Here is an 11,854-nt window from a genome sequence, read left to right as displayed (position 1 = left end):
CATGTTTCTAAATATACAGTTCGTTGGGTTTGTCTAGATTTAAAAGTGTAGAAGCTAATTTCTACCAGAAACTGAAAAATAAGCAAACATTCTGTGGCATCACGTCAAGACAGTTTTTGCTGATACACGCTCCCTAACAAGACATCCAATTTAATTCCACCAATTGTCTCATCATGTCGAGACAGAAGTTGCGAATGCATGTTTGACAGCCCCCCACCACCCCCCCCTATCTCTCTGTCTAGCTGGTGTGGTGAAGGAGAAGGTGGGATGCATGATCGGAGGAGGAACGAAGGACCAGAAGAAAGATCAAGGTGATCTGTCTATTCTGAGTTACCATGCAAACAGTCATGTAGCCTCACCTGTATGGGTGTCAAACGAAACTAACTCAATATACTTTTAAATGACTGAAACCAAATCCAAACTGTGTAGAAAGGATAATAGACTTACATACAGTTTATTGACTGTGTCCAGCTCGCTAATAATCACCGAAATGAAAGCTAGACAGTAAGGGACCATCAAAAATTCAAAACATTGTGGATATAGAGACTATTTTTTGCTAATTTTGACGGCGAGGAAATAACTCATTTTCAGTGCGACCCTCCGTACCTCGTTGAAGACCAAATCCGTCCCCCGGGGCAAAATGAGTTTGACACCCCTGATCTAGACACATACACCAACAATGTCAGCTCTATTCATGGCATTTCTATCTGCAACATTTAGTATGTTGAAGCCTCCTGAATGCAACCCAGGTGAAAGAAATATAACGGTTGTGTGTTGGAGTCCGATGTCTTTGTATGTATTGTTGAAATGGTGTCTGATGATGTGGTTGTTTCTCCAGGTATTGGTGGCATGGTGTCTGATGCGGTGAAAGGGGTAGCAGCAGATGCAGCCAAGGACAGTGCTGCAGACAAGGCCAAGTCTATCGGAAAGAGCCTTTTCAAATAATCTCCCGACCTGGACAATACCATGTCTCTCTCCCCCCCACCCCCCGCACCATCCCTATATGGACTCTACCATCTCTCCACTCACCCCTGAAGAGTTCCCTGGATACCTCAACCACAAACCTTCCTTCCCCTCAACCAACCCCATCTCTGTACTGTAACGGAGATCTGTATAAAGGTAATAGGACACTATAACAGTAATAAAACACCTATCCTTCAGCACTAGTCTCTGTCTGCCTGTACGTCACATACTGCGTTTATACATCACAGTCAAGCCACACTTGTGTTTTTGTATTATTTTATTGGTATTCATAATTTTATTGGTATTCAACTAGAAAAGGCAATACAAATTTCCCAAAGCAATTTCCATTTGCGGGCTTGGACGGGTTATTGGAGAAGTAAAAGGAGAACGCTTGTTCCCTTGAGTATCTCCTCTCCTCTCTCTCTCAGGGTGGGGGGAGTTGGGGGAGGGTCCGATTGGACAAGACCGGAGCAGCAGGCAGGGAAGGTTGGGGGGCTCGTGGGGGGACTGATATAGTAGAACCCAGTGTTCCTCAGCACAGAACCCTAACTATTACCCCTTGACTCCTGACCTCTAACCATGAGCCCTGGGCCCGTATCCACAAAGCGTCTCAGAGTAGAAAATTGGTCGTAAGTGCTGAGAATAGAGACATTTCACTCCTACTGTTATGGGTAAAAATAAAAGCTATGTATGAAGCCTCTTTAGTCGTTAGAGTCACACCTAGTTGACAGATAATTAGGACACCTCATGAGCTGTCCTAACCAGTTAAGAGTTACCAGCAGGTGTCTCCAGCAGGTGTCTTGATAATAGAAAAATGCAGTGAGGCAGTGGTTCCTGCATCATTTGCAATTGCTTTTGAGTTTTTAAAAGAATGTTTTGATATTTAATCAATCCATAAATAATCTAGACCTACAGTACCAGTCAAAAGTTTGGACACACCTACTCATTCCATTATTCTACATTGAATAGTGAAGACATCAAAACTATGAAATAACACATATGGAATCATGTAGTAACCCAAAAAGTGTTAAACAAATCAAAATATTTTATATTTGAGATTCTTCAAAGTAGGTGTGCTATACAGAAGATAGCCCTATTTGGTAAAAGACCAAGTCCATATTATGGCAAGAACAGCTCAAATAAGCAAAGAGAAACAACAGCATCATTACTTTAAGACAGAGCTGCCCAACCCTCTTCCTGGAGATCTACCGTCTTGTGGGTTTTGAGTCCAACCCTAATTTAACACACCTGATTCTACTTATTAGCTGCTCAACAAGACCTTAACTAACTGATATGCAGCCCAAATAAATGCTTCACAGAGTTTAAGTAACAGACACATCTCAACATCAACTGTTCAGAGGAGACCGCGTGAATCAGGCCTTCATGGTCGAATTGCTGCAAAGAAACCACTACTAAAGGACACCAATAAGAAGAAGAGACTTGCTTGGGCCAAGAAACATGAGCAATGGACATTAGACCGGTGGAAATCTGTCCTTTGGTCTGATGAGTCCAAATTAGATATTTTTTGTTCCAACCGCCGTGTCTTTGTGAGATGCAGAGTAGGTGAACGGATGATCTCGGCATGTGTGGATCCCACCGTGAAGCATGGAGGAGGTGTGATGGTGTGGGGGTGCTTGCTGGTGACACTGTCAGTGATTTACTTAGAATTCAAGGCACACCTAACCAGCATGGCTATCACAGCATTTTGCAGCGATACGCCATCCCATCTGGTTTGCGCTTAGTGGGACTATCATTTGTTTTTCAACAGGACAATGACCAAACACACCTCCAGGCTGTGTAAGGGCTATTTGACCAAGAAGGAGAGTGATGGAGTGCTGCATCAGATGACCTGGCGTCCACAATCAGCCGACCTCAACCCAATTGGGATGGTTTGGGATGAGTTGGACCACAGAGTGAAGGAAAAGCAGCCAACAAGTGCTCAGCATATGTGGGAACTCCTTCAAGACTGTTGGAAAAGCACTCCTCATGAAGCTGGTTGAGAGAATGTCAAGAGTGTGCAAAGCTGTCATCAAGGCAAAGGATGGCTACTTTGAAGAATCTCAAATATCTTTTGATTTGTTTAACACTCTTTGGTTACTACATTATTCCATGGGTTATTTCATAGTTTATGTCTTTACTATTATTCTACAATGTAGATTAATGGAATGAATAGGTGTGTCCAAACTTTTCACTGGTACTGTACATGCAACAGTATCTCTTGCACTTATGACAATGATTTCACGAGGCCTATTTCACATGATATGCCTAAATATTTATAACCACTAGGCTAATAAATAAACAAGTTTTTCTTTTGATTATTTGATTACCTACATCAAGTTATTTCAAGCTATCCATTTGGAACGCAACCTTACATTGTTAAAAAATATGTCTAAATTGGGCAAGCACATAAATTGTGCAATTGAAGGTATCTAGTGCTTATGTAAACTTTGATTGTGTTCAATGAAAATGCTAGACTTTTTAACTGTTGTATGCAGAAATTGAGCAAACTGGATAAAATTGGTCAGCATTTCCCTGCTGACGGAAAATTCCAATCTAATAAAGAATTCAGAGATGCTATTGTGAGTTGGAACAATGACATAAAAGAAAAATCAAAAGCTCAATACACCAGCGTTTTGACGTCAGCGTTCTATCAACAGAAAAGCAAAAACGATAAAACCAAAATTATTAGATGTACTCAGCATCAAAAATAGTAGGTACGTGAGTACATTGATAGAATGTGTACGTTTGCTTTGATGGCAGGTTTGAAACCTGTTATCAAAACGGCTATTGCGGGGGTAGTGGACCAACATTTTCATTGGGATGAAATAGCGCAGGAGGCTTTGAGAGTGGAATCCAATTCAGCTCACTTTGCAGCCGCGCGTGTGGTTAATACAGCCACAGTGAAAGTCACTAACAGTTTTTTAAATGACCAAAGTAAGACAAAAAAAAGGGAGGGAAAAGATGCTGAAAAATACTGAAGCATAGGGCGATAGATCCCTGTTTTAGGTGTGGGGCCGTTGATCATTGGAAAAGTGAGTGTAGCGGGCCAAGGGAGCGCGACATAGGCTAAATTTACGACAGCAAAAAGTTTTATATTTAGTGGGGTAACAGGCAGAATTTAAAGCGATACCACGACTACTGTACCCATGTCTTTGAACATAGGACCAGTAACAACACCAGGACAAATTTACATGGTGCCGGGTGTAGAACTGGTTTTGTGGTTGGATAATCTTTGTGAGATGCCAGGAGAATGAATTCTGAAAGGTATCAAATAAAGATTTGCATTATGAACGGCGAAAGCCGAGCAATTGTTGTTTCAGGATCATTCACTATGGGCAAAATACGCATTAGATAGTGGTCTGATTAAAGGTTGCAAGCCTGTTGTGGTGGTGGGAGAGCCGCTGCCACCGATGAAGCGAGACCCCATTAAACCGGAGGCTGAGAAGTCGGTGGTGGAGGATCTTCCAATATTACTTGAACGAGGCATAGTGGTATAAGGACCCGCTCGGTGCCACAGCCCTTTATTCCCAATGAAAAAGGGAATGAAATGGCGTATTACAGTGGATTTCCGCGGCATAAACAAACATGCAGTGAAAATCACACCAGTGGTAGCGGATTTGGCAGAGCTTTTGGCATCTATTCCCTCAGACTCAGAATGGTACAGTGTGCTTGACATGAAAAATAGATTTTGGTCAGTGCCGGTGGCTGAGTAGTCACGACACTGGTTTGGGTTTTCTTGCCAGGGGGAGAAGTATACAGGGGTGAGGACACCAATGGGGTTTACAAATAGTCCAACTTCGTATCACGCCGCATTGAAACAATCGCTAAAAGGCTGTAAATTTGAGGGTTCTGTGTTGGTACAGTATATAAATTATTTGTTATTGGTGTCAAAAGACAAAGAAACTCATATGCCAGACCTCACCACATTAGTGAACTATTTGGCAGAGCAGGGTCACAAAGCATCATATGAGAAAGGCACAAAGCACATTACACGTGATCGAGTAGGAACAATGCGTTCTTTGGCACGACCAAACACTCCTCACACACTCAGGAAAACCCTAGGTGTTTTTCAATCTCGTGAGACACTTTATTCCGTCTTATTCTCAAATAGCTTTATAGAATTGACGAAAGGGAGGAGGGTCACGAGAAATTAGAGTGGAGTTAATATTGTGAGTAATTGTTTGTAGAGTTTTGAAAAAGCAATTCTGTCAAGCGACAGCATTGGGGTTACCAAACCTAAAATGACCTTTTAAAATGTTGTAGTGTTTACGCAAAATCATGGGGAAAAGAGAGACCAGTCATATACGGGAGTAAATCGTTAGACTCGGTGGCGAGAGGAATGCCGCCGTGTCTAAGGGTATTACAGGCTACATAAACATTGGGATGGCTTAAAACAAACGATTAATGATTGGAGGGAGGACAGTGGACTTATGTTTGTTTTGTTTGTAATTAAAACCTTTGTGTTGCTGATTAAGATTTAGCATAGTGAATACTAACGAAATGTACACTTTCTCTTCCAGGAGAGGATAGGGTGTCCTTATCTCTCTCTTTGAAATGTTTCCCAAGGCTGTTGTCTTGGGAGAGCAGTTAGGGAAATTCTGCAGTTTTATAAAAGTATAAAGGTACCCGGATCCGGCCGTAAAGGGAACTCCCAATTAAGTAAGGCCTGGCCATTTGTTTGTTTTTGCCCTACGTTTTACCACACACACAGCACATGCAACCCACCATTTATGAATATTTGTTAGTGGTGTTAATACTGTGTCTGATTTAATTGTGTGGGGTCTTTTCATTTGGTTTTAGTAGGTTCTTCATGGGTTAGAAAGGATGCACTTTAAAAGGGCACACAAATGACATTTTCTGAACTATCTATTGTTCGAATGTTGGTTGGACCCATGCAAATTCTCCTAATAAGATAGGTACTGAAAAACATAATGCAAACCGGGTAAGCAGAATAACGGAAATGTTTGAAATGTTTTAAAATAAGTAGTCTGAAGTACAGGGAAAGAAAATACTTAATGGTGTTCAATGACCTTTGTCCTGACTTTCTGGTGAGGCCTAATCACCTTCACTATAAATTATAGAGACATTGGGTGAGATTTAAGTATAATATGAAGAAGTGTATTGCTGTTGTCTTTGTTTCAATACAAATCTCACCAGATTGGGTCTGCTGTATGGTCGGGATTTCTCCCTAACTTCCTGACCCCGTAACTCTGCGGTGAGGTCGCCAGTATGATAAGGGAGTATAAGCCAATTTGCAAAATGGTTTCAACAGTGTGTTGTTAAGCTCTTTGACAATTGTCTTAGAAAATGTCTTAAAATGTTGGTATTAACAAAATTGAGAATGTAATAATTTGTCATTGGTGAATAGTTTGTCTGGATTTCCAGAATCAGAAATGCCTTAAACTGTTGTTGTGGTCTGTCCTCTCTCAAGGTTATGGCGATAGTGACTAGTGACTCCAGATGGTATCTAGTTGCATGGAAGGGATAATTCGACAGAGAACAGTGTGAGCCTCACCCCCCTCTAACCGGCTGATGTTTTCTAGGTGGCGTGGAACATGAGTGATCATTGTTCCAGATGAGGGATTGTTGGAAACTGACTAAATGACTTGAGCATGTTTTAGTATGTTTATAACTTATATAAGTGGACTAGCAGTGACTAACGCGTTATGGGTTAGATGGAATGATTTCTGTGTAAATGTATTTGACATGAGAATGCATTGGGGTAGAGTCAGTACTAACACTACTGATACCAGACAGGTCACTAATTACAAAGGTATGGTGATCTGGGTGGAGCCACTTGATAACAGGACTAGTACATTGGACGTAGGCTGTTCAGAACTAGGTGTAGTTTTATTACAGACAGGAGTGTAGAAGGAACGTAATGACAGAGACTAAAGAACTAAACTAGAATTTCTCTTTTGCCTCAGATGGACATAATGTGCCACGGTTCTAAATCAGCTGAAGGTCAGTTGATAACTTTCAGACTAGTGCTACCAGAACTAAAAACATTTCAGGAGGTTGAAAACATTGACACAACCGTTGCTGACGATAGAGCAGCAAAGGATGGTGTGGGGGAAGTGCTATTGCGTAAAACAAGGTTCTATTCACCAGTGATGCCCTTCAGTACAGCAACTAAGGGAGTGAAGTGGTCAGGGAAGGATTTAGACACCAGCAGACCACAAACCTGTGGAAAGATAGCTTGTTGGGGTAATTATAATCTGGAGCTTTTAACAACCATCAGAATTGGATTTAAAAGAAAGATTATGCATGCCAACATATTAGGCAAATAATAAAAAAATATGCAAAGTGATCGTGTCAGGCGAAAAATATATCAAACGTTTTACCATTACAACATTTGATGTACGTGTGCTATTTAGAGTTCACAGCTACCAATGCCTCATCTTGATTGGTTATTGCCCATCATTTACAACAATGGCAATGAGCGTCATCACTATCTTCCCTTTGCAGTACCTCAAACTATCGTGATTACCAGCTATGATAAACTTGATTTTACTCCAGGCTCAGAGTTTGTCTGACCAGTGTCTTAACATCATCCTAAAACCTACTCTGAGCTGGGAGTTTTGTTGTTGTCTTAAAACAGGTTATAACAGGATTCCTATGACATTTTCTGAGATGCTTTGTGGATACGGGCCCTGACCTCTAACCCCTCTGTGAGGAAAACTGAGGAACATACAGTATCTCACAAAAGTGAGTACACCCCTCACATTTTTGTAAATATTTGAGTATATCTTTTCATGTGACAACACTGAAGAAATGGCACTTTGCTACAATGTAAAGTAGTGAGTGTACAGCTTGTATAACAGTGTAAATTTGCTGTCCCCTCAAAATAACTCAACACACAGCCATTCATGTCTAAACCGCTGGCAACAAAAGTGAGTACACCCCTAAGTGAAAATGTCCAAATTGGGCCCAATTAGCCATTTTCCCTCCCCGGTGTCATGTGACTCGTTAGTGTTACAAGGTCTCAGGTGTGAATGAGGAGCGGGTGTGTTAAATTTGGTGTCATCGCTCTCACACAATTTGGTGTCATCGCTCTCACACTCCCTCATACTGGTCACTGGAAGTTCAACATTGCACCTCATGGCAAAGAACTCTCTGAGGATCTGAAAAAGACAAAGATGGCCTGGGCTATAAGAAGATTGCCAAGACCCTGAAACTGAGCTGCAGCACGGTGGCCAAGACCATACAGCGGTTTAACAGGACAGGTTCCACTCAGAACAGGCCTCGCCATGGTCGACCAAAGAAGTTGAGTGCACGTGCTCAGCATCATATCCAGAGGTTGTCTTTGGGAAATAGACGTATGTGTGCTGCCAGCATTGCTGCAGAGGTTTAAGGGGTGGGGGGTCAGCCTGTCGGTGCTCAGACCATACGCTGCACACTGCATCAAATTGGTCTGCATGGCTGTAGTCCCAGAAGGAAGCCTCTTCTAAAGATGATGCACAAGAAAGCCCGCAAACAGTTTGCTGAAGACAAGCAGACTAAGGACATGAATTACTGGAACCATGTCCTGTGGTCTGATGAGACCAAGATAAACTTATTTGGTTCAGATGGTGTCAAGCGTGTGTGGCGGCAACCAGGTGAGGAGTACAAAGACAAGTGTGTCTTGCCTACAGTCAAGCATGGTGGTGGGAGCGTCATGGTCTGGGGCTGCATGAGTGCTGCCGGCACTGGGGAGCTACAGTTCATTGAGGGAACCATGAATGCCAACATGTACTGTGACATACTGAAGCAGAGCATGATCCCCTCCCTTCGGAGACTGGGCCGCAGGGCAGTATTCCAACATGATAACGACCCCAAACACACCTCCAAGACGACCACTGCCTTGCTAAAGAAGCTGAGGGTAAAGGTGATGGACTGGCCAAGCATGTCTCCAGACCTAAACCCTATTGAGCATCTGTGGGGCATCCTCAAACAGAAGGTGGAGGAGTGCAAGGTCTCTAACATCCACCAGCTCCGTGATGTCGTCATGGAGGAGTGGAAGAGGACTCCAGTGGCAACCTGTGAAGCTCTGGTGAACTCCATGCCCAAGAGGGTTAAGGCAGTGCTGGAAAATGATGGTGGCCACACAAAATATTGACACTTTGGGCCCAGTGTCATTTCTTCAGTGTTGTCACATGAAAAGATATACTCAAATATTTACAAAAATGTGAGGGGTGTACTCACTTTTGTGAGATACTGTATATGATATCACCTTTCCCTGGTATAAAGTTTAAATCTATTTCCTTTTTTTAAAGTACAGTATAGTGGTGTATGTGCGTCTCTTCAGTACAGAGCTCCGTCAGAGCTAAGGCATCTTCAGTGCTGTGGTCTGAAACCATGGCAACACCAGGGTCAAACAAGACAAAGGCAGACAGGGAACTCTGATAGCAACGGAAGGGGGGGGGGGGGATTGTTTTAAATCTCTCTCAGCGTAGCTAGCTTCCTGCTACAACCTGCTCCTTTCACAATATACAAAAAACTGATTGACAATACTGAAACAGAACGAGACAGAAATACTGAGTTACTGACATGATACTGGTAGATATGGCGAGATCATGGGACACAAAACACAGTACGTGTCAGTGTGTGTGTATGCGTGTGTCTGTATGCGTGCGTGTATGCGCGTGTGTGTATGAAGGGGAGGCGAGGATCTCTAATGTAAACGCTAAAATGTTCTAAAGGCTGATTGGCCGATGGGGAAGCGGTGGAACCACTAGCAGGGCAGTATGGGAGGGGTCTGACTTTGAAAGGGTGATTATGTGACGGTGATGCCGGCCTCGTTGTAGACCTTGAACACCTTCTCGATGGCGTTGACGTACGCAGCCGTCCGCAGGTCCAGACCCAGGTTGTACTTACTGGCCGTACGCATGATTTGCTACAGGGGGACAAAACACACAACCACACACAAACACTAGTTAGATACCAGTTACACTGGCAAAACCAGTCACACCCACTGACACAAACATACACAGACACATGGTGGTGTGGTTGAGAGGTGCCCCAGGCCAGGGCGGGGGCACTGTCATTATCACAGTCTGACTCATAGAGAACATATAATTAAATTCTAGGATCTGACTCATTGGCACTAACCTCACAAACACACGCAAACACACAAACACGCATACATGTACGCATGCACACACTCTTACCCTGGCAGATCTCTCCATGGTGTAGGCTAGACCAGAGTGAACAATGTCCTTCTCAGAAGCACCCTGTAGTGGAGAGAGGAAGGAAAGATGTGTTATCAAACTCCCAACACACTACATCATTTCCATACCACATAGGTTGTTTGTGTGTGTGTGTGTGTGTGTGTACTCACAGCGACTCTGGCCTGGAAGTCAGCGGTGGGGACAACGGGGATTGGTCCTCCCTGCTTTCCAAACTTCCTCTCCAAACTCTCCTGAACGGACACTGACAGAGAGGTAGAGAGAGAGATAAATAGTTAGATGGCAATGTAGCAATGTAACCTGATCATTGACAACCATCTCATTTTCAAGTTTATCCAGACAATCAACATTCATCTGGGTTCACTCACACATTTCAGATCAGTATCGTTTTCTTTCAGTGGATACGTCAACGTCAGAAAGGCTATCCATCTATCTTTCTATCTGGCACGTCACCTTAACCTACTATATATACGGGCGTAACCAGCAGAAATATCGCCAGTTACAGTTGTCCTTACAACTCTGAAAAAACTGAGACAATTTACAAGAGAGAGGACACAGTACTGTATCTCCTGCTACACCGAGGTTGGCTCATTAAAGGAAGAGGAAAAGGCTTCAGAACTGAACGAACACAGATCTTCTACGGACAGAGAGACGAGATCCAAAGCGGATAATTAGCTCCAGAGTGAGTACAGATTAAAGAAATATAGGGTCCTGCTCCTAATATTTAGACAGTGCTTTTTTTGTAAATAAATACATTAACATTCATCTTTATTACAGGTGGCAGTAAACAAACAGTCAAAGGAAATCGAGTTGCCAGGCCTAGAAATGGCAGAGGCAGAACAACTGGACATATTGCCCCCCCTCATCGACTACCCTGAGGGGATGACAGATAAAGACGAAAAGAATATATACAAAAAAGAATTTTTGAAGAGAAATCCAGAGACTTTATATCGTGATGAAAGACAAAAAGGCTCCTTGCGACCTCATTTTCTATACAACAAAATGTTCTACATGGAAAGAGGAAATACTAAAACGCTATCCTGAGGGAAAAAGTGGGGGAAAACTTCAAGATGGCAAACAACTGAAAACGAATGCAGGCACTATAAATGTGTATAATACTGGGACAATCATGGTGCAGGGTAATAGTGAGACGTTAAAGATATTCCCGCGAGATTTCCCAGCCCTGAAGGAAAGTGTCAATGGTCTCGAGAAGTATATATCAGAGCTAAGCATTGAGGAAAGAGGAGAGCAGGAGGAAAAAGAGAGCGAGCACATAAAAGAGGAAGAAATAAAGGAGGAAATAAAGGAAGAGGTGGAAGGAGGTCAGGGTAGCACTGAACATTCCAGGGCAGATCAGAAGAGAAACATTATTTCACGGGATGTAACATTTTATGAACAATTATTCTATAGCCTGCTTTGGTCTGTTCCTCTCACCTTATTTAATGTATTTATTTTAATGTTGTATCTTCTACCTTTAATGTTTGTGTTTTTTATTGAGCTTGTAAGAAAAATGCATTCATAAGTGCTCACAATCATCATTATCTTGCTTTGGCTATAGTTTAGCACTTTCCCAACGATAAAGCGCTTAAAGCAAAAGGTGGTGGTCCCTTTGAATTTCCCCAGCAATATGTGTTTTATTTTGTTTCATAATGTGTGCTCTAAAATGTATGAAGATTTTTTCAATGCATTTCGAATAAAGTTTGATTTAACAAGTGTCAGGAGTC

General features: G+C 42.5%; 1 protein-coding gene across 1 annotated transcript in view; it reads right to left on the bottom strand.

Moving 5' to 3' along the window:
* Nucleotides 1-9,129: 9,129 nt before the first annotated feature.
* The window catches only part of LOC121547373 (glutamate dehydrogenase, mitochondrial-like), a 43,534-nt gene continuing 40,809 nt past the window's right edge, over nucleotides 9,130-11,854 (bottom strand). Inside the window, exons 11-13 of the mRNA XM_045209875.1 lie at nucleotides 10,283-10,374; nucleotides 10,113-10,175; nucleotides 9,130-9,838 (exon numbers count right to left, since the gene is read on the bottom strand). Coding sequence (XP_045065810.1) covers nucleotides 9,719-9,838; nucleotides 10,113-10,175; nucleotides 10,283-10,374 — 275 coding nt within the window. The 3' untranslated portion in view covers nucleotides 9,130-9,718. The remainder of the gene's footprint in view (nucleotides 9,839-10,112; nucleotides 10,176-10,282; nucleotides 10,375-11,854) is intronic.

The sequence above is a fragment of the Coregonus clupeaformis genome, chromosome 31 (genome assembly GCF_020615455.1).
Source record: "Coregonus clupeaformis isolate EN_2021a chromosome 31, ASM2061545v1, whole genome shotgun sequence".
NCBI classification, from domain to species: domain Eukaryota; kingdom Metazoa; phylum Chordata; class Actinopteri; order Salmoniformes; family Salmonidae; genus Coregonus; species Coregonus clupeaformis.
The sequence above is the reverse complement of the archived record's forward strand: the minus strand, read 5'-3'. Positions and strand labels throughout refer to the sequence as shown.